Source organism: Mastacembelus armatus, chromosome 6 (assembly GCF_900324485.2).
Source record: "Mastacembelus armatus chromosome 6, fMasArm1.2, whole genome shotgun sequence".
NCBI classification, from domain to species: domain Eukaryota; kingdom Metazoa; phylum Chordata; class Actinopteri; order Synbranchiformes; family Mastacembelidae; genus Mastacembelus; species Mastacembelus armatus.
Window position 1 is genome coordinate 11,104,532 of NC_046638.1, and position 23,591 is coordinate 11,128,122.

At 38.0% G+C, this 23,591-nt stretch overlaps 1 protein-coding gene across 1 annotated transcript; it reads left to right on the forward strand.

Annotated features, from left to right (window-relative positions):
* On the forward strand, window positions 1–23,203 carry chd2 (chromodomain helicase DNA binding protein 2). Its single transcript, XM_026310953.2, has 42 exons — window positions 1–190; window positions 1,596–1,661; window positions 1,804–1,873; window positions 4,231–4,283; window positions 5,689–7,603; window positions 10,759–10,987; window positions 11,231–11,317; window positions 11,504–11,565; window positions 12,045–12,161; window positions 12,483–12,671; window positions 12,830–12,969; window positions 13,056–13,281; window positions 13,373–13,473; window positions 13,571–13,612; window positions 13,750–13,928; window positions 14,053–14,177; window positions 14,273–14,489; window positions 14,576–14,665; window positions 14,759–14,949; window positions 15,052–15,240; window positions 15,359–15,521; window positions 15,648–15,800; window positions 16,620–16,691; window positions 17,061–17,210; window positions 17,317–17,465; window positions 17,574–17,670; window positions 17,762–17,854; window positions 17,995–18,168; window positions 18,317–18,486; window positions 18,622–18,663; window positions 18,780–18,919; window positions 19,003–19,141; window positions 19,259–19,409; window positions 19,600–19,722; window positions 19,807–19,929; window positions 20,023–20,163; window positions 20,436–20,552; window positions 20,711–20,889; window positions 20,985–21,084; window positions 21,180–21,372; window positions 21,536–21,782; window positions 21,909–23,203. Exons 5-42 carry the CDS (start codon window positions 7,542–7,544, stop codon window positions 22,192–22,194), a joined length of 5,448 nt encoding a protein of 1,815 aa, XP_026166738.1. The 5' UTR covers window positions 1–190; window positions 1,596–1,661; window positions 1,804–1,873; window positions 4,231–4,283; window positions 5,689–7,541; the 3' UTR covers window positions 22,195–23,203.
* The last annotated feature ends 388 nt before the right edge of the window (window positions 23,204–23,591 follow it).

The window sequence follows — 23,591 nt, forward strand, 5'->3', positions numbered from 1 at the left end:
GGCAGAGCCGCTGAAGGATATCAGCTCAGGCAGAGGAGGACACACAGAACACAGCAGCGAGGCGTCGAGGACGGAGGGGAGGAAGGGCGGAATGATGACACCGAAAGACCCACCAAAACGACGAAAAATGCCCAAAAATACGACACCGGTCGGGGCAGATGACGGGGGATAGACTCGGCTTTGATAATGGGTAAGAACTTACGAGTAATCATATATTAGTAGCTGTAAAATACGGATCTAGGGTGTACGGCAATATGGTGGAAAGAACGACAGTTAGACGCAGTGTTGTAAAAATGGCCATGGTGTGTTGTCCTCGAAGAATAAAGAAAACGGTCTGTAGAGTATAAATTGCCTATAATTGTCTTTTAGTTGATGAAGTTTGCATGTTTGATAGCTCTGTTTCGAGTTATTCTAGTTAATATTTGGACAAGCACATTTGTTCTTGACTTGTTTGGAGTTTTTTCAACCTACGCATTTAAAATTTGCTTTGTCCTTGAAAGGGCAAATGCCCTTGCCTGAATTTGCTCGACAAAAACAACAAAATATAGCAAATGTTTCGTTTTTTTAAATGTTGTATTGAGACTGATTGACATCAACATAACCAGTTTGAGGACATTTTTGTTTATTTTCAGTATATTTAATTTTTTGAGGTTTTTCTTTTAATTCTTAATTAAAATATGTTTTTGAATATGATACATTTTCACCTTTTCTTACCAAATAGTGTACAAATGTGGTTTATAACAACATTTAAGTGTTAGATGCTTAAAACATATTTAAATACAGTTTAAATAAATTGTGACCAGATGATAAATGTTTAAAATATGTTTATTAACAACAGTTTTACACTCAGGCAATACATATAAAAAAACACTTGATTTGATTGTCAAATAAATGTTATGTATGTTTTAAAAACCTTAGATATACTTCGAAATACTAAATAGGGTGTTGGCTTTTAACCCTTGCAGTTACTGAATGGAGAAGTAATTCAAATCTGCACAATAATTTTGCTATTCCATGTTACATTACACTTGTAAGATATGTTAAGTAAGATTTTAATGTAAGAAATCTTAACTACAAGAAAGAATTTGAGAAAAAGGGGAAACTCTAAAATACTGTAGTAAAATTAAATAAAGAATTAAAATCATCCTAGTGTCACAGTATGATGGACAAGACTGATCATTTATACACATATGAAGGCAGATATTACCACACACAATAAAACAGATGATATGCATTTTTTTAATGATAGATATTTATATCTCAAACTATATAGTTAAATTCAACGGCTTAGTACCACCCTGCACATCACAAAACGTCCTCTCTAAGATAAAACCCAATAGGATGTAAGTATTGAAGACAAATTTAGTTACATTTTGAGCTACAAAGACACCCAAAGATTAAACATTTTCCTGGCTAAATATGCAGCAATATATTTTGATTTTCTTTATATGTTAATAAGCTTGAAATATTCTCTAAAATAAGCTTTGAAAGATCTTCAATACAAATATTACTTTTACGTCAGAAACTTTATCAATGCAAGTTGCGATTTTTCTGACTGACAACAAGAATGATCATAACTGTTTTGTATTTTGCAGGTATTCCCGTTGATGTTTAAGAAATGTGTCAATGAGGAGAGGTGGTCATATTACCCACGTGAAATGGTATGTTTTTAACAACTAGACAGAGCTGTCGATGTTGTTTGCCCAGTTGCTAGCTTCTTTGTCTTTACTGCCACATACATGTAGCCAGTAGGGTGTGCTGTTTGTCACACCCCGCCTGAACCTTTGTTTTTCTTTTTTAAAGGGTTTGAGATGTAGCCACCAGAACTGTGACTTCTGAAGAATTCTGATGATTTGCACTGCAATGAGGATTTGTAAGTACAATTTTTAAGATAGATTAAATGTCATAAGATTAAGATTAAATGTATATTGTGATTTTATCTCTTCAGTTGTATCAGACCAAATTGACTGTTTTTATTAACCACGGATGGACAACTCTGAATAAAAGTTTGAGTGAAACGTGCTTTTTTCACTTTTGTGTGACAGTGATCACTAGGACGTACCAGTAACCAAAATTTCATTTGTCATTTCTGTGCAATATAGCAGTAGGTTTTGACAAAACCTATGGCAGTCACGATTTTAGTTAGGACATCTCTGCCACCTAGTGTATGTTGTGGCGCGAATGTTCAATATAAAATATAGGTAAATGATCAGATACCTGATTCTGTAAGAGACACTACGTCGTTACTTTTAAATTATGTTCCTTTCAACTTATACCTTTTAGGGTACTTTACCTCATGATATTTCATAAGAATAAAGAATTATAGAGAGTACTGGTGAAACGCAAATAAAAATCGGTGTCAACTTTTTGCCGTACAATCTTGTATATTTTAAATGTATAGTATTTAAGTGTTGACACTTTTAGAGTTGGCAAATTTAAGCGCTGTAAAGCATATTTCTTCATAAACTTTATTGTAATAATCAGTGAGTTATTTTGAAATAACATCCCGCTTTGGTCTTTCAACTAGCTAGCTAACTAACTCAAGTTTTGTGACAAGTGTCCACTTTAACAAATACCTGACAGCAGTTGATTGTCGCATCGCAGTCATGTTATTTAGGCCTATATGTAAACAATGGCATATTACAACAGTAATTGTGGGATATAGGCAACAAATGAATTTGGCAGGGTTGCAGTCCCAAAAGATATTTCCAATAATGCTTCAGTTTGTTATGAAGAAAAGCATTGCTGTTTTTGCTACAAGGTGTGTATGTTTCATCCTCAGATTTGTACTGAAGTGAAGAGTGGTATTAGGGATTACAGTACAAGTCAGCTGGCACAGATAATTTGAAACAGAGACTTCAAGTCACATTCAAGCCCATTTCTAGCTGCAGAAGTTGTGTACCAGTTAAAACATTCCACATTTACACACGTTTACATTTTTGATTACATTTTTGCATTAATAAACTGGTGACATATTGCAGCCATAATTGCTAAAAGACTGTTAACTAATTTGGCTATGCACGTGCACTCTTGAAATACAGTTTTAATCACTACCTGCAGAGGGCATTATGACAAATTGTATCTGACTTTATCAATATCCATGTATTGAACATGAGTTTAATATTAGGAACCATGTGTGGCTTTTGATCTGCAATAAGATGACCCTTTTGCACCTTCAAAACAAACTAATTTGCAGTCTGAGTAAGATAAAATATGAATTTCTCTAAAGATGTCTAAGTTTACTGTTAACACTACTTTACCAAATAAAATTAATGTAGCAAGTAGCTCTGAACACAGAGAGGTTATTTTTATGTGTAAGAATCAGATGTAGAAATTCAATCATTAGAGCAAAAGGCTAGCAATCCACCACAATGAACATAAAGTCAAAACCATACAGTTAGCGGCAATAATTGCTTAATTTGATTATATGACATTAGGTTTTTGTAATGTAGAAAGCTTTAAAATCACTTGACAACTCTGAGATCCACAAGTTTCCCAGGGCATGTAAAAGCAACATGCAGCACAACAATCCTATCCAAAGTGACATATGTTTTAAAAAAACAGACTGTGCACCAAGGGCAGTATTATTTCTTTCTGGAGTAAAAATAATCTGTACTAGATAGCTTGTTGCAAAGCCCTTTAAAGACTTGAGGATCCAAGACTTTAGATTCTGTAGGTGGATCTATAATGTGTGATTTGTTTATGTATTGTATTCGGCTTCCAAAACAATGGAAACCTCCATAGAATGCCGTTTACTACATATAAGCATTCAAAGCTTTACTTAAGTAAAATATGAGAAGATGCATGATATTTATGCAGAGGTTCTTCAAAATCTCATTCTTGAAAAAAAAAAAAGACAAAACTTTATTGTAAGGACTAATAAAATGGTTACAGGCATCAGTATTTGTTTAAAAAAAAAAAGCTGTAATAGACTGAACAGAATTGGCCTTTAATAGGTTTCCAGCATTGGTTATATAGAACTTCAGTTATTAATCACAGTTATTACTGTGAAGGCTGGAGAGAATTGTGTATTTTCTCTTTGAGATAAACTCCTCTCCCAAAGTAATGCTTGATGGGAAAACAGTTTCATCTTTGTCGGGTGGAAATTGACATAAAATGAGATGACCCAAAAGGTTCAAGTTAAAGCCAGCAACACTGAGTTGTGCATCTAATTGCCATTTTTGTGTAAACATGATGGGTAATATTAATTTTTCCTTTTCTCTTGCACAGCAGAGGTATGGACTGGTGTGATTTTGAGTTTTGAAGAAAAAGAAGACAGCTCTGTAAGTTTTTCCTGCTTGACCTGTGTATTTATTTACCTGCTTAATGAGCTCATGAAAATAATGAATAGGAAGTTTAATTGATGATTATATGGGTGGTTATATGTTCCCTATTCCCCCTTCCTTATTTATGAAGAATTTGAGGATACACCCCTCATATTTTTAGCTGACCTTACAGCACAATTATTTTGAATACGTAGTACTGCCATTCACAAAAAATTCAGTTACTAGCAGCTGGAACTCATAAAAATCATTTTATGGCAGTACATGCTCAGTCATTTTCATCAAATGGCTTCTTTAATTTTTAATACAAACATACAATTTTTAATGTGGTTGATTTGGAAATCCACTGTTGCTTCCTGTTGGTACAAAAGCCCCATTTCTCCAAAACTTACTTTATTCTCCGTTTTTGCTAAAATATATTTTAGGTTTTTCTCCAAAGCTGAAAACCCGACAAAACATGACCAATACCATATAACAATTGTTTTTATTATACTGCTGTAGGTCAGCACTTTAAAACTAACAAGGGAAATTTTTGCAATTTAGGGCAATTAGAATTGTTTGAAGGGTTGTTGTAATACTTGTTGGATGTCATTATGTTGCCCATTTGTTGATCCGTCTGCTTTGGTGACTGGTAATCAGTACTTCAATTAAGGCTATGGATCTTATTTGAGTACAGTATTTTTGGCTCACATGCCAGGTTTAGGTTGTTTTGATCTTAATTTGTTTAGACATTACAATTGTTGTGTAAATAATACTTATGCATAATGCATGATGTGAATTCGGCTATTTAGACTCACTATACCCCTGGTGGTCAGCTTGTGAATTTTTTTGCAAATTGTTCGGAGCATTTACTCAACTCAGATTTCATTTTGGTGATTCACGTCAAATTCACCATACAACAACATATCATCTTAGCACCCTTTAAAACGAACAGAACTTACATTAGTAAGCTATAGCTTATTACACATCTTATTTTATAAATATATGCTAATAATTTGCTTAAAGCCAAGTCGATGTATTTCCTGTTAGCAAAAAAAAGTTTTATTACATGTAGTATTGGAATTTAGTACATCAAGTAATGGATACAAAACAATAAAATATAAGTAGTCTGCAGTTTGCGTTAAGTCGTTACGATTACGTTTCACTTGTATTATAAACGTTTTTTTAACCGTTTTTTGTTGTTTTTAACCATAGAGGTTTTCTTTCAAACGCTTAAATTTCAGAATAACCCATGCACTTGCGCAATGCTAGCTAATGCAACTGAAGGCTAGCCACATGTGTTACTAAACTGTCTTAATTTTAGCCTGGTTTAGCATGCCTTCTTTAACTGATGGACAGTAAATCAGTACTCATTTCAGTTGCACTGTGGGCTTACAACTTTCCTTCTTTTTTTTATCCTGTCAAGACCCCATTCAACCGGCTATTGCTGAAGTGGAGACTGCGTTGTTTAACGTGAAGATGGCAAGTGATGTGGCAGTTAGCCAAATTTTGTCAAGATGAAACCTTTTTCTGTCTGGACTTTTGACGTTTGGATTTTTATTTTTTACAACATGGACACTGGAACAACGTTTCTGGCTGTGTAGTGGACTCGTTGAAAATTTACACTGTTGATTTTTGGGAAACAAAAAACCAGCCTTTGTACGATTGATATTCAAATGTTGTTTATAAATAAAGTGTATGTCCACGTATTTTTTGCCCTGGCTTTGTTTCATTGGCTAATTAAGCAGACAAAGAGAATACTTTGCGTAATATTTTGATAACGTTGAAGTCCTTTAGCTCGGAAGTTGGTTTTAGTTTGGCTACACATTAGCATATTGACATGTTTCAAAAGGTTTCCCATATAATTTGTCAGCAAGCGTAAATGCGAATTAGGTGGATAAACCTTCTGGTGTTGCCTATGAAAGGAAATTATCACCTCAAATGACAAAAACACAAAATAAGCTATGTAAATACACCCTTGTACTTTAAGCACACTGGAGGTCCCACTGGAAAACCATGACTTAATTGAAAACAATTGAACTCACTAATTTGTGTATTGTATATTATAATTAATTAAAAGGGGTTTGGTCTTAACAGTAATGGTTTCTAAAGGCTCTCTAAAATGGCCCCTGGTTGTCCTTCTTCCTGTCTGAACAGGAAGTGATGCAATTGGTGCAACAAAAAAAAATTATATACACTTTTACAGCCTCTCACTATCTTTTCCTTTATGAAGGGAAGAAAGCATTGATTGTTTTGCGTGTGTCCTGTGGCTGAAAATGTATGTAAGTTTATATCAAAGCAAAACTTAAACATAATAAAAGGGGTGGGACTTAAACATCACCTGAGTGTGGGGTAAATGGAAATAACGTCAATCAAAGGCAAAGCTTTCAGAGCTAGGAAGGAGCTCTAGATGGCGGCTGAGCCTTGGGAAGGGCGCCATGGGCTTCGTGAGACCGTGTCTTTTGCCTTGTTTTTCGACCGATACCGTTTGATTCTGGTGAAAACTTAAGGGCTGTGGTTGTACGATCGGTGTTTTAAAAGAAATTCGGGCGTTTTGTGTGGTTCTTGGGCTGATTTTTCGAGCCGTTAGAGCCGTCTGTGCTAGAGGAGTGCTTGTCGTTGTTTTCCATACTGGGCTCTGGCAGCCATGGCGCGCCTCCATTTTTAGTGTGCTGCTCGCCTCTGTCGCTCAGAGTCTGACAGTAGATGAAGACTGTAAAGGCCTACAACCTTTTGAAAACGACTCTCTTTTTGTATTTTATCTTTTAAGTTATTATTTTTTTACTGTTTATTTTTATTCGAGTCGGATAAATATTCAAACCCCCGAGACAGAACGAACGTGAATCTAATAGTTCATTTATAGGCTACCACCTTTATCCACGTTGATTTGGTATGTTTACATTATGTGGTTCGTAATTTACTGATTTTTCTCACCCTTAAATCTGATTTTTCTAATCCTTCATCTGATGACGCAGTTAGAATTAATTGCATGCGGCTTGATCCATGGACTATATTTAAAGACATACGTTGGCTATTTGACTTATTGTAATAGCATTTGTTATTTTTCTTACGTATATTTAAGCTAGCGGTGTAAATAAAGATCCTGAAATCTTTCGATTTAATGCCTTTTCTTCACTCGTGTCGCACCGACTGGGTTTAACTGCCACCTGAGCAAAGGCAATCTAGTGGGACTTGTATGATAGTTCATGCTTCCTCTAACTTTTTGACAGTAAATACAGGACAAAAGCTCATCCAATCAAAGATTTTCAGGATACTACGATGATGAAGAATAAAAGTAAAAAACAAGAGGATGAAGGATCGACTCAAAGCAATGCATCAAGGTACGATCCTTATACTTTTTTACCTTTTTCATATCTGGTTTGATTGTTTACCTTGTCAAGCATGGTTGATCACCTGTCTTTACATTTCCGACTTGGTTTTGATCAAGTGCCCTAGTGTCATGAATGACCTTGCTATTGTTTAATAGCCACACCCTGATTTTCCTCTCATTTCTTAGACTCAATACTGAGGTTTCAGGCCTGTGTTAAGAGATCATTGCCCACAAGATGCATGTGTTAGACCACAGGAAAACTCATTTATCCTGTATTATCTTGAAGATGATTGTCACAAATGTTTGCTGTCCTATCATTACAATTTGTAATATGACCTTGTCTTACTAATTGGTACTGCATTGCACCAATTTATCAACGTTGTTTGCTTTTTATTTATTTCAGAAACAATGTATTGCTTTGATGTTTACTCATGGTCACTAATATAACCAGTCTTTTGGATGTTATATATAACATACTTTATCTTTCATTATGTGACATGAGACCTACTTGGCTACCTGGCTACAATTTTCATTTTTTATATCAAAATATAATTTTTGTTTAAAATTTAAGTTTTGAATAAGTTTTAGGAAAATTGAAGTTTGCTAATGCTTGGTTATTTCTGCTTATTGAACAAGCCTTTAATATTGTATTGCCTTGTAAATGATTTTGTCTTTAGATGGATAGTAAAACTTACAACTGCTTCACCTTGTGTATTATGACGTTTTTTTCAGTGTTCACCTACTTATGTACCAGTTTTAACCATCAGCTTTATATTTGTTTTTACAGGTTTTTACTTATTTTGAGGTGCTTTTGTTAATGAACACTTTCAATAGAAATAATTCCTTTTGACACAATGAATACAAGTCTGGGTTGACTGCTGTCATTTATGTTATAAGGCATTTAATCCTTTGATGGCCCCCTATCTTATAAGTTGTTTTTAAGGATCAGATACATTTGTAATAATTAATATTGGCTATTTAAGAATACATTGTCAATTGAAGCATCTGTATTGAGCATGCCTGATGCTTGTGGATGTTAAAACTAAACCATGTTATTTTCTGATTAATTTTGGCTACATTTGTACTTGTCAGGAAAAATCATAAAGGCCAAGAGTCTGGATCCTAAAATATGGTGACATTTTTTGCAGTATTGTCTGCCTTTCTTACTATAAAATGTAATCATTGCAAGTTTGTATTTATCCTTCTCAGCCATCTAAATCAGGTGTGGAATCATATTTTGATCAATAAAGCTGGTTTAAAAAACTATCAGATCATTTGCGTGGTGTCAGGACAATACAGGAATGTAGAAACACCAAAAGTGTCTATTACCTTAAAAAAGATGTTTGTATATATTGCACCAATGCTGTAGCACAGCTTAGGTTCTTGGCAATAGAGATGCTGCCATGTTTCCACAGTAAACAATGCAGCCTCCTCTCTGTAGACTGTTGTGGGGTTAGGTAAAGACACAGGTTTTGAGGCTAAATGCAGGTAATCATCCTCACAGCATTTTACTGACTGTACATTGCAGCAGGTTACATCACACTTGTAGTTTTTTGTGTGATCTTGTGGCAGCCATTTTAGTATTTTCAGCAGACAGTAAACTGTGTCCTCTGCTGCTGATGGCAGCCTGTTTCATGCCCCTACATGAGCAGTGTGGGCATGCATGGCAGCAGGAGGAGAAATAGGATATCAAGTCACTTGAAGTAATGTTATCTGTCTAAAGTACTATATACAGGCTCTCTGGAGTCACAAAATGGCCCTTGCTTTGTCTGCCCAGCTCTTACTATCTGTATTAAAACTTAGCTCAGAACTACATGGAGGAGGAACAGGAAGAGTTCAGACCGCAGAAATAATGCAAACAGCACTGCCATAGGCTAGATTTTCACCTAGCAACACGTCAGCCAATAGTAATTCGAGGTTATTTCCTGTACCACCCACTTGACCTCGTCTAAAGCGGAAAGAGTCATGCACTTCCGAGATTGATCATGCAAGAGGTGGAAGAGATCAAGTTGAGACGCTAAATAAGATTGAACACCAATTCGTTTGTAAAGTTATATATGTATAGTTCTCAACAAATATCCCCTTTCCCTTTCAGTGTCGCGGCCATCTTTGCTTGTAAGTGCGCAACAACGCACATGGTCTTTGTTTATACAATTAGTAAATCAGGTCGAACTTCAAAATAAGAGTGCGGTTGCTGCAAGAAATGACGTAACGTCCTAACAAGCCTGTGTATTTTCATTTTTGTATTAGTGTGAGTGATGCAAAAATGATTCATGTAAGGCAGTGATTGTAAAGATTTATTCAGAATGTATGTAGCGCCCCCATGTGTCCAGACAAGGTACTGTGTGTGGAGAAAGTCAGTCATCTTACAAAGCAAGATATTTTTAACCACTGATAATCCCCATTACCATTCTCTGACATCTCAAAATAGCTTTTTTGTGACACGTCAAACCAGGAGGTCATAGGTTGATTAAAATACTTTATAAATAACTAACTAATTAAATAAATATGTTTACATCCTGGTGGTTCTCTAACATTGTCTTTACACAAAAATCATTAAAAAAGAAAAATGTTGTTAAAACTGCTCTATATGGTGTGTCTTATGCTGGGATTGCTCATGTAGTTTTGTTTTAAATATTTGTTCCACATTGGTCATTTTTAAAAAAAATGAATTTAGAGTTTTGTAGTATTGTTGTTAGTAATGGTAAATTGGTAAAAAAGAGGGTTTTAAAACAGATTAATGCATGCAACCACTCTGAAAATACCATGGTGAATTAATTTGGCTCAGATTTAACTAATTATATTAGTGTTGAAAGCTGTTCTGTGAACTCTTCAAAATGGCTTGTAAGAGGATTTGTGTGCATGAGAGATAATGAAGCTATTATAAGGCTGTCAGACAAGTAGAGAACATAGTGCAGAATGTAATGAGGTTTCCTCTCAGCTGAGACTCACAACTTACTCATGCCACAGAGCTCTTGCAGTTTCATGTCCCACTGAGGTTTTCTACACTTTGATCTTTGATTTTAGGACATCTTGAGGTTGCTGCAGCAATAAACTCTCAAAAAACTTTTGCCATGTCGTTGTTATGTGTTTGTTGTTGTATAAGCATTAGCTCAGCATATGCACTGCAAAAACAAAGGAATGAACATGTTCTTGTTTCTCTAGCAATTCAGCTTCAGAAGAATCCAACCACTCTGCGTCGGAGTCGGGAAGTCAATCAGAGAGCGAGCATGGCAGTGAGAGAAGGAGATCCCACAACTCTGAGTCAAACAGCTCATCAGAGTCAGAGACTCACTCAGAGTCAGAGAGCGAGTCTGCAGGGTCCAAATCACAGCAAACTACTGTCAAAGAGAAGCCAGTTAGAAAGAAGGAGCGTCTGGCAGATGTGAAAAAGGTAAAGGTAAATGTTACCTTGGGATGTGAGGATACTGAGACATACATTACTGTAGCCCTTTGATTTATTAGACTAAAGTCGTAATGCAATAGTGGAATAATCAATAATGAAAGCAGATGATAGTTGCTGCATTGCAGCACATTCTAACAGATCAGAATGTAGAAGGAACTGGAGCATTTTATATTTGAATAGATATGCAGAAAGTCTGTTATCTCCCTGATGGCAATTGCTATCTGATCACAGATGTGGGAAGAACATCCAGATGTTTATGGTGTCAGGAGGTCAAATCGCAGTAGACAGGAGCCAGCTCGTTTAAACATTGGAGCTGAGGTAAGAAGATGTGAGCGAAAGCTTGGGGACAAACAATATGCAGCATGGCTTAGCTCTGCACTATCGGTATCAGCGTCATTAAACTAATCACTTGTGCCCTCTAGTGGATATAATATATTAATGCTGCTACATTTTACATGGAGAAGGACCTTGAATGTGTATCTGCTGTGCTGAATGTATTTGCAGGGTAGCAGTGACTCTGAGAGTGAAAGCCCCAAGAGAAAAACATCCCGGGCTAAGAAAAAGGAGTAAGTATAAAGGCTGTGAACGTCTTTGGGGATCTGTATTATTATTTTACTACTGATACTTCATTTATTTATAATTTCTTCCATAGTAGAGCACCATTTGCTTTTAAATCATTTGGAATAGTGTCATGTTTAAATACTTGACACTCTTGTTATTTAGCTCTCTATCCATACTGTAGTTTTTCCACAGTTCATGTCTGTCTGTGCCATTCTGTTGCCTGTGTGTGTTCACATTACCGTTCTTATCATTTAATGCTTATTTGTAAATGGGTATCTGTTTGGCTAAGAATGGGCTCATAGTTGCAGCCAGCCAGGTGATCTCTACGTATTTACATCAAATTTGATTGGTCAAATCAGTGGCTTATCCCTGATCAAATTTGAAGTTGTGCTGAGCACCCTGTGGCCAGTGTTTCATTGAATCATAATTGGTTATAGCAATGATGGGCCTTGAGGGTGAACTTGTGGCATTTTTGTGTTGTAAGAAATATCTGGAAAGATGATGACTCAAATGATGAAGAGGAGGAGGAGGAGGCTTCCGACAGTACAGACAGTGAGCAGGAAGAGAAAAAAGTTAGATCCAGACGACTTCCTGCTAGAAGGTAAGAGTGTAGCAAAACCTGGCCATCAGACAGCTACCCACTGGTCATCTCCAAATCATTCTGTATTGTATGAGCAGTTGTTTCATTACATAGTCTCCCCCAGAAATTCAGTTGAAAATACATCTAAAATCTGTAAAATAATCTTATCATAAAACTCGATACAGATATTTTTTCAGGTTATAAAATTGTGGCCACGCTGGCTGTTGGCAGCAGTTTTGTCAGTCAGCCAGAGACCAAAGTCACTGTGTTGGCTGTCTAGGAATTTGTTACTCTATCTCTAAGCGGTTTGCATGGCTGTGTTCTTAACTTTGTGTTTTACAGACCTCAGACCAAATCATCAGCAGCCAAAAAACAGCTGTCTCAAAAGACAAGGAAGTCCAGGAAACAGGAGTCATCGGCAGAGGACGATGAGGACGATGACGACGATGATGATGACGATGATGAGGAGGATGAGGAGGAAGACACTCCAAAGAGACAGACTCGAAGGAGGGGTGCTACTAAAATTAAAAGGTGCATTTCTGAATACGAAATAGATTTTCATTTATTTTTAGTATAAACTTTTGTTTTAATTGAAATATTAGTAAGAGACACCTTTAGTTGTGTCAGGACTCTACACTGATGTTTATTTGCAACAGGTAGTAAAAACCAGTCTTTGTATTATGTTACAGTTATAAGGAGGACCAACACGACTTTGAAACAGACTCTGATGACCTGATCGAAATGACTGGGGACGCAGGCGAAGAGCAGCAGGATGATGACAGTGAGACCATTGAGAAGGTTATGGACACCAGAATCGGCAAAAAAGGAGGTGAGACATTTTTGCTTCTCTTTCACTGATTTGAGTCATTCTGGTGCATGTGTGCTGTCTTAGCATTGATCTTTATGGTCCTCTAGCTGTCGGAGCTTCGACTACTGTATATGCTATAGAAGAAAATGGTGACCCCTGTGAAGGATTTGACCCAGACAAGGATGAGGGGGAGACTCAGTATCTGATCAAGTGGAAGGGCTGGTCCTACATCCACAACACATGGGAGAGCATGGACTCTCTGACACAGCAAAAGGTCAAGGGACTAAAGAAACTGGACAACTATAAGAAAAAAAGTGAAGAGCTCAATTCATGGTAAAACTCTTTGCTTTCGCATTAACATAAAAAAAACAACAAAAAAAAACACATCATGAATTTTCAGAGTTCATTCTGTCTGTCTTCATAGGTTGAGGAAGGCATCTCCTGAGGATGTAGAATTTCATAACTGCCAGCTGGAACTCACTGCTGACTTGAATAAGCAGTTTCAAATTGTTGAACGTGTCATTGGTAAGCAGCAATTATTTAATTGCGTTTAAATTTTCGTGTTGCAGAAATACTACACATACTACTCTGTGTTGTACTAACATTATCTTTTTATCAACAGCAACAAAAACAGGAAAGACACCAGGATCCTCTGACTTTCCTTGTAAGCTGCTTTTCTTGTTTTTCACCACGGCTGTAACTTGTTAATTGCCGTTTTTTAAAAATTTGCTGTTAAGTATTAAGTGCTGTTACTTTTTGGTCAAAATCGAATGTCTGATGATTGGTCTGTGTTTTCAACAGCTCATAGCCACAAGACAGCATCCTCCAATGAGCCAGAGTATCTATGCAAGTGGATGGGATTACCCTATTCAGAGTGCAGCTGGGAAGATGGAGCTTTGGTTAGAAAGAAGTTTCAGCATTGCATAGACAGCTTCATGAACCGAAACTCCAACAAAACCGTCCCCTCTAAAGACTGCAAGGTGCGAGGCAAAACAGTCTTATTAAAAGCTAAACTAGATATGGTGACGCATTTCCATCTATCCATCCATTCATCAGCTTGAGTCGCTTTTGATTGATGGCTGTTTTTTGTTTCTGTTATTACAGGTGTTGAAGCAGAGGCCAAGGTTTGTTGCTCTGAAGAAACAACCTTCATATATTGGCGATGAGAATCTGGAGCTGAGAGATTATCAGCTGGATGGGTTGAACTGGTTGGCTCACTCCTGGTGCAGGTACTGTGTCAAATAATTTGTGTTGGTTTCAGTTACTACATTTGTAAAAGTGAACTGCGTGAGAAAGAAAATCCTTTCATCTTAATCCTCCTTAGGTGCAATAGTGTTATCCTCGCAGATGAGATGGGACTGGGAAAGACCATACAGACAATCTCCTTCCTGTCCTACCTGTTCCACCAGCATCAGCTATATGGACCCTTCTTACTGGTGGTGCCCCTGTCCACACTCACCTCCTGGCAGAGGGAGTTTGAGACATGGGCCCCAGGCATGAATGTGGTGATGTATCTTGGGGATGTCATGAGCAGGAAAACAGTACGTTGAATGGATGGATGGATGAGTGTTTTTAGTTAATGTGGCATCTAGACTTGGTTACGTAAACACACTTCTGTTTTGTTTAGATCCGTGACTATGAATGGGTGAATCATCAAACAAAAAGAATCCGTTTTAATGCGCTATTAACCACTTATGAGATTCTACTTAAAGACAAGGTAGGTGTAGTGATAAATGCAGTATATTTTTATCACGTAGTCTTTGTGTGATTAAAGAGAATCTCCTTACAGTGTCTTGACTTTTGTCTCCAGGGGGTGCTTGGGAACATTAACTGGGCATTCCTGGGTGTGGATGAAGCTCACAGGCTGAAGAATGACGACTCCCTGCTATACAAAACACTAATGGAGTTCAGGTCCAACCATAGGCTCCTTATTACTGGCACTCCACTGCAGAACTCCCTCAAAGAGCTCTGGTCATTGTTGCACTTCTTAATGCCGGACAAGTAGGTCCTGGTTTATATGATTAATGTGATACTGAACAGAGGAGATGCCACCAGTTTGAATTCTGACTAGAGAAGAGTGACCTTTTGTGTATTGCACTGCAGGTTTGATTCCTGGGAGGATTTTGAGGATGAACATGGAAAAGGCAGGGAAAATGGTTACCAGAGTCTTCACAAAGTCCTTGAGCCTTTTCTTCTCCGACGTGTCAAGAAAGATGTGGAAAAATCTCTCCCTGCCAAGGTGGAACAAATCCTCCGTGTAGACATGTCAGCACAACAGAAACAATTTTACAAGTATGACCTTTTTCTGTCTTTTATAACATTTTTATTGTATCTGTCTTTTAGCTAACCCACTTGTACATAACTTCACTTCTTCTACCCATTAGCTTAATTTGTTCTTGAATATTTCCAGGTGGATTCTAACAAGGAATTACAAAGCTCTTGCTAAAGGCACCCGAGGCAGCTCCTCTGGCTTCCTGAACATTGTTATGGAGCTGAAAAAGTGCTGCAACCATAGTTTCCTCATTAAACTGCTCGAGGAGGGAGACAATGAAACACAGCAGGAACACCTGCAGGTAAGCCGCCTTACCTCTGGTGAAATATGCTCTGCAGAAAAGAAAAACATGACATTCTAAAGAGACACCTCAGTGTTACTTAATTTTTCAGGTTTTCACAGTTAACACATTAACTTTGTATGTCAGAGTCTAGTGAGGGGTAGTGGGAAGCTGGTGCTCCTGGATAAGCTGTTGACCAGACTCAGAGAAAGAGGCAACCGAGTCCTGATCTTCTCCCAGATGGTCAGGATGTTGGACATCCTGGCCGAGTACCTCACCATGAAACGATATCCGTTCCAGGTAAGATGTGCACGATTTTGGTTTAAATGAATATTTCACGCGAGACTTCACATAGAAATGCATACAATATGTAGGGGCCACATTTGGTTTTAGTCAGTGTCATCATAGCTGTTGTGAGTGATGCTGTGGTCTGCATCAACATCTAAAAAATTAGTACCACCTGACCTCAGTTTGTGTTTGCTCCAGGGTAAACAGTATGTATCTCCATGAGATTTCCTGCTTGTTAAGATATCATAAATCAAAAGGACAAAGGTCAGCTGCACTGTGGAGCAAAAAAAAAAAAAAAAGAGGCTGATCTATTTGGATTCTTTTATTTATTTTTATTTTCTGACAAATTGTTGACCATAACTTCATCATATGCATCCAGTATATTAATGATAGTCCTGCTTCCATCACGTTCCACTAACATTTTTTAAGTGGGACCAGCTGCAGCACCAGAAACTGAGTCAAACTGACACTTTATGGAGTTAGACTTCCGTTTTTGACTGTCGTCTTTGTTGGTGTTTACAGTGAAGGAGCTTTTCGGGTGGTTATGTTTGGGGATGGGGGGTTTGACTCAGATGAGGATCAGATGTCAGTGTTGTTGCACACATACTCTGCCAAGCTGAGATTTCATGTGGTTATTTATATCAACAAGTTATTTTCTTCAGAAGACCAGCGAGTCAGCCGACTGTGGTTGTTTTTGCTGACTTAGTCTTTACAGTAGAATGTTGTGAGCAAGTCTGAGCATATAGACGGTACAGTTGCAGAGTAAAGCAGATAGCTGCCTAAGAAACTGTTAAAGGCTACGTTTCTTATGTTTTCCTCTCTGCTTCTCAGCGATTGGACGGTTCCATAAAGGGAGAAATCCGAAAGCAAGCACTTGACCATTTTAATGCAGAAGGCTCAGAGGTTTGTATACTAATGACTTAATATTACTAACCGGGTAATATATATATATAATATTATAAAGTATTTATATTATTGTGAAATGCCAATTCCACAATTATTTGCTGGTTAATATAAAAAGCATTTAAGACAATTACTGCTTTTTAAGCAAACATGCAGTACTTACTCAGAGCAATAGCAAGTGGTGGGTATTTTTTGATAAATTATATATTTAAAAAAAAAAACTGGTTGTTTTAAGTGACATGATTTTTATTTATGATTACCATTCCGTTATTTGTTCTTACCACTCAAAGTGCTAAATGTAATTGCTGATGTTTATTTGCTGTGTTTTCCTGGAAGAGGTCTGTAGTGACTGTTTGATCTGTTTTCCAGGACTTCTGCTTCCTGTTGTCAACCAGAGCTGGAGGGTTAGGGATTAACTTGGCCTCAGCAGACACTGTAGTCATCTTTGACTCTGACTGGAATCCTCAAAATGACCTACAGGCACAAGCCAGGGCTCACAGGATCGGCCAGAAGAAACAGGTAATCTATAGCTCAAATTCATGGATGTAATATATATATATATATATATATATATATATATGTATGGATTATTATAAGAAATAATATTACCGCTTGTCCTTCATAGGTAAATATATACCGACTGGTCACCAAAGGAACAGTGGAGGAAGACATCATTGAGAGGGCAAAGAAGAAGATGGTTTTGGATCATCTTGTTATTCAGAGAATGGACACAACTGGCCGTACAGTACTGGACAGCAATTCAGGAACCACAAAGTAAGATGTCAGAAATTAGTTACAGCTGATTCATTTTGATTAACACTGAAGTACTCAAGCTCACCATGTGGTCAACTATTTTTATTTTATTTTTTTTTCCCCCTACAGTTCAAACCCATTCAATAAAGAGGAATTAACTGCTATTCTCAAGTTTGGTGCAGAAGATCTTTTTAAAGAGGCAGAAGGAGAAGAGTCAGAACCACAGGTATCACATTGAGTTAACGACCTTGCATAAAAAATAATTGTATCTTTATTCCCAGCATCCAAATTAAACCAGGATTTCTTTGATTTTGTAGGAAATGGATATTGATGAGATCCTGAGATTGGCTGAAACACGAGAAAGTGACCAGGGCTCAAGTGCTACTGACGAACTTCTGTCTCAATTCAAGGTATCTACAAATTAGTTTATTTAAATATCAGACCTTATTTCAGACACTGATTTTAAAATCCAGTGTCGGGCATCTCTTCCTTTCAACTTCTTCTTTTTTTTTTTTTCTTTCTGTCTTTCTCCTTCTGCATGTTGCTACAGGTGGCCAACTTCTCCAGCATGGAAGAGAGCACCCCAGAGTTTGAGGAGAAGTCCGCGCGAGACTGGGAGGAGATCATCCCTGAGGACCAGCGACGCAAAGTTGAGGAAGAGGCGAAGCAGCGGGAGATGGAGGACATTTTCATGCTGCCCAGAAGCAGGAGCTCTAACAAAAGGGTAAGAGGAGATGTTGCAGGTTCATGTGTAAAAGTAAAAATGCTGTTTGCCCATTTTCCAGCACAGATTAAGCTTCTCTTAAACTTAAGCTTCTCAGCCTTTGAACTGTGTCACTGCTAGGCACCACTTTAGTTCTTGTGTTTTTCAGGCTCAAGCCAATGACAGTGACAGTGATGTGGGCTCCAAGCTGAAGCACCGCTCCTCCGGCTCTGAGAGTGAGACAGATGATAGCGATGATGACAAGAAGCCAAAGAAAAGAGGCAGACCTAGAGCCCGCAAAAACAATGTGGAGGGTTTCACTGATGCAGAGATCCGCAGGTACAGTATTCAGTCTGCATTTTTTCTGTTTTAGTCCATGTTTTTTGTTGTTACAGTGAAGCCCAGTTGTAATTGTTAGTGTCCTTTCATGATCACAGTATTTATATATATATATATATATATTTTTTTTAACAGGTTCATTAAAGCATACAAGAAATTTGGATCTCCCCTTGAAAGGCAAGTATATTGTTAGGCAACATTAATAATCATTATACGTGTTGATCAATTATTTAAATGTGATCAATTCAGTTATGTGAGTAACCATGCAGTGAACTGATATTTTCTGTGTTCAGGTTAGAGGCGATTGCCCGGGATTCTGAGCTAGTGGACAAATCCATAGCAGACCTGAAGAGACTTGGGGAACTGATTCATACTAGCTGTGTGGCTGCTGTACAGGAGCATGAAGAGCATCTTAAGGAGAATCCAGTTGAAGGTTGGTTTTAGTTAAGAGTTTCTTCAGATGTTTACATTTTCCAGGCACAGCAGTGGTGTGTATTATTGTTTTTATTATTTCAGCCAAAGGTCCTGGGAAACGACGAGGAATTAATATCAAGATCTCAGGAGTGCAGGTCAATGCCAAGTCCATCATCCAGCACGAGGAAGAGTTTGAGCCCCTCCACAAAGCGGTGCCCTCTAACCCTGCTGAGAGAAACAAGTAAGTGACATTGGAAATATAAGGGACATTTTGGCTTTGTATTCATTTCAATATAAGAGTATAAGAGAAAAGATCCACTGGGGGTCATAGATTCAATTTGGAAACACTTTCCCCCAGGTTCAAGCTGACATGCAGAGTGAAGGTGGCCCACTTTGATGTGGACTGGGAACTGCAGGATGACATTCAGCTCTTGCTTGGCATCTATGAGCACGGTTTCGGCAACTGGGATCTGATCAAGACAGATGTTGACCTTAAACTGGCTGAGAAGGTAAATATCTAGTATCTATCTTTAACATACAGGTAATGCTTCCACAGATAGGAATAAAGACACAAAAAAACATAAACACGAACCAAGTTTAAATTAATATATTTTAAGTGAGTTTTTCAAGCAGAACTGACTTGTCAGGGTATTGTAAAAGCTTTGAAAAACACCTCTTTAAATCTGGTACTTCGTACAGATTCTCCCAGATGACCAAAGCAAGAAGCCTCAGGCCAAGCAGTTGCAGGCAAGAGCAGAGTACCTTCTCAAGTTACTGAAAAAAGAACAAGACAATACAGACCTGTCTAAAACAGGGGAGGAGGTATGCTACTATTAATAAGAGTGCCTTTGATGTGCACAAAGCCACCTACCTCCCACATTACTAATGCAGTTGCCTCTTCTAAAGGCCAAGGTGAAGAAGAGGAAGCCACGGGTGAAAAAGGAGAACAAGATTCTCAAAGATGAGCAGGGCAACGACATCTCCTCCCCCCGCCTGTCTGACAATCCGTCAGAGGAGGGCGAGGTCAAGGTAAGTCGTACGATGACCACTGCTGCATCACCTGTTGGGTGTAGGCTAAGGTATACTTCAGGTTTTATATTTATTTTACTGTCCAACTTTTAGGATGATGGAACAGAGAAGTCCCCCACCAAGAAGAGACAGAAGAAAAAGGATAACAAGGAAAACAAAGAGAAACAGGGAACCCCTAAAAAGGAGAAGGACGGGGACAAAGAAAAGAAGAGCACAAAGCCTCGAAAAGAAAAGGTATTTCAGAAAAGCATTTGTAACTTCACCATAAATGCTTTACTAAGAAACGAGTAAGGTTCTTGAGAGTACTTCAGCTTTTTTTTTTTTTTTTTTTTTTTAAACACTACACGTCATTATAGCATTAAAATTTTAACCTGCTGCTAAATGAAAGAGGATGGAAGGTCATGACCTTTTCCCAGTCTGACTCCCAACCTCTGAATTATTTATTTAAATATGTGAATAGCAGAACAGGGTTAATTGGATTGAAGTCTGGTATTCTTGCCTTTCAGGCTAAAGGGGCCAGAGGAAAGAAGACTCAAGGTCCAGTTCACATCACAGCAGGTTCTGAGCCCATTCCCATTGAAGGAAAGGAGGATGATGAACTTGACCAAGAAACTTTCAGTGTTGTGAGTTTATCTCCTTTAATTCTTGTGAAAGGATTGAGACATTTAGTCAGTAAAGAGGACCTTTGCACGTTACTGATTAAACTGCTGATTTTAAACATTTTAAATCAAATAAAGTCCAAGAAGCAGTAAATAATAATGTAGCCAATTTGTGTGTCTAGTGTAAAGAGCGAATGAGGCCAGTGAAAAAGGCCCTGAAGCAGCTGGATAAACCAGACGAGGGTCTGTCCGACCAGGAGCAGCTCCAGCACACACGCACATGCCTACTGAAGATTGGAGACCGAATCACAGAGTGCCTTAAATCCTACAGTGACCCTGAACATGTCAAAATATGGCGACGGTAAGATGACTGGATAGGGTATCTATGAGCTTAATCATGCTTCTCACCTGTCATCAACTTGGCTGATGATTATTTTGTGTCTTTTTTTTTGGCAGAAACCTCTGGATTTTTGTGTCTAAGTTTACAGAGTTTGGAGCAAGGAAGCTTCACAAGCTTTACAAGATGGCACAAAAGAAGCGATCACATGAGGAAGAGGCAAGTTGTTCCTGTCTCAAGTTTAAAACGCTGATGTAAGTGAGCACAGTTTTTTGTATTCGACCAATGCTCAAATTATCCTTTGATATTTCCAGAAAGAGCAGAAGAAGAAGGATGATACTGCTGGGAGGGTAAAATCCTTCAGACCTGAACCCTCTGGTTCCAGTAGAGACTCTACGGGTACACAGCCATCATCCAAACCTGTGTCTCACCAGACTCAGTCAGGTCCCCATGGACACCACAGAGAACCATACAACTCAGCTAACAAGCGGCACTTTGGCAGTGACGGTACATGTGGATAACCTTTTATTGTTTTGGAATGTTGAAATACAAACTATAATTATCATTACACATATAATTATGCACATACTCTTAAATCTTTTCATTAAGCAAAACCAAACACTGGTCATTTAAACACTGGTCATGTAAACTCTGTCATATATCGTAACAGACCGAGGTGACTGGCAGAGGGATCGTAAATACAGTTACCCCAGTAACAGCAACCAATCATGGCAGGGAGACCGACATCACCCATATGACCCACATCGCTACAAGGATCACTATAGTGATCGACGTCCTCATGGAGACCTGTATCGCAGCTCAGGCAGTTATCGCAACAACTCCTCTCCTCGAAAAAGGCCATATGAGCAGTACAGCAACGACCGGGACCACAGGGGTCACAGACCCTATTATGACAGGTGGGATTTTTTTGTTTTTCAGACCTAGAGATATATTTCTGTTTACGAATTTATTTATGATGTAATGATGATTATATCATCATCCCTTTGGTTTAAAAAACACAGTTGCTCTGGATTATATTTCAGGCATCCGGACCCTAAACGGAGACGTCCTGATGAATTCCGCCCCAACTACCACCAAGGACGAGACGGCCCTCTCCAGGACTTCAGAAGGATGCCAGAGCACATGCCAGCAGGTCCACCTGGGCCAGAGCACTACAGCAGGCCCTTCCACCCTGAGAAACCTCCTCCATTGTTGGACCCTCGCTGCCAACAGACTCAGAGGTCTCCCCAAGACTCCCGCTCCCCACTAGAACGACCTGTAGATCCAAACGCTGTGGCAGACCCAAACTGGAACAACAGGAAAACATAAAGTCTGCTTGCTCAGAAACTGATCTGGGTATTGGCTCTTGGGTCAAAGCCACATGATGCTGCTGACGGCAAAGTCTAGACTTGCCAATCATAAGCTCACAGTTGGAAAGGGAATCAACATGTACTTTACCAGCAAAGCCAAACTATTTTGCTCTTTTCTTCCCAGCCACTGTGGCTGTGAATAATTTGTCCCCCGAAGGGTGAAGTTTGTTTCTTCCTGTCATTTACAATGGGGGAAAAAACTAAAACAAGCATCTTTATTTAAGCAGCCAATCATGGTAGGACTCAATGAAACGCTTATGGATGCTTAGTCCCATGGACTATTATCTAAGGAAAACTTAGGATACATGAACTGATGACTGATCTCAATCCTAAAAGTGCCTGAAGGTTTTGACCTTTTTGAATGGAAAATGTATGGGATTATTCCCAAAGGAACCATGACATAGACATTATTTTTTTTGTGCGTGTTTAGCTTTAAGTCTTGCAAATGATGTCATTAGACGATTTCAGTGCAAAGGAATGTGTTATCATCTGCACCTTTAAAATGTTTATCTTGAACATGTAGCTGGACTGAATCAAGGAAGTATCACCATGTAGGTTAAGACAGCATCATGATGGGACAGCCTAGTTCTTTTGAAAGATAAATCAAGCCAGTATGTTTTCTCTAAACACGTCACAGACAGTTTTGAGAAAGGGTTTTAACAAATTCACGCCTGTCATGTGTACAAATAACCATACTTTCTCTAACTGTGTAGCTATATAAATCATTGCAATCCTCCTGCTTTGTTCACTTTAACCACTTTCCTCTGAGTAGGCCCAATGAAATGGAAACTTTGTAATCAGTATTTATTGCAACAAACTCGTGCAAACGTTCAAAACACTACAACTTAGAACAATCCTTTTTTTGCCTTTAAGTATTAATGATGGTTAAGAATGGTACTTCATTGTCGTTGCATAAATTCACCCGTCTTTCCATCCATGTAAGTAATAATAAATAATGTCTAAAAATACTACGTGGTAATAAGATTTTCTTTTCTAACCTATGGTCTGGCAATATTTTTGGATTCACAGGCAGTTGTGCTGTTGCTGGTAGATTGTTAAATGGTCAGGAAGTTGCTGATGATGTTTCATTATGTTTATCACTGTTGGTCACTCTTTTTTGTGCCATTTCTTTTGCTTCTCCATTTGTGCCTTATTTATGTGTGTATTACCATACTGTATATTGGTTCATGGACAGTACGTTGATCACATATTAAGGAAATTGCTCTGGCTAAATCATAATTTCATATGATTTATATATGTGAGGGGACCACCTATTCTGGTTATTTGTAATATGGTTCTGTAATGGCTAAAAGAGTTGATGATTTGAAGGGAAAATATTAAAAAAAAAAATTAATA

What these genes read in the sequence shown, in the direction of transcription:
- chd2 (XM_026310953.2), top strand. Translation starts at nt 7,542, where the DNA reads ATGATGAAGAATAAAAGTAAAAAACAAGAGGATGAAGGATCGACTCAA. An exon ending in GGTGCTACTAAAATTAAAAG is followed by an intron (nt 12,672 to 12,829) that starts GTGCATTTCTGA and finishes ATTATGTTACAG; the next exon opens with TTATAAGGAGGACCAACACG. An exon ending in GAGAAGAGTCAGAACCACAG is followed by an intron (nt 17,671 to 17,761) that starts GTATCACATTGA and finishes TTGATTTTGTAG; the next exon opens with GAAATGGATATTGATGAGAT.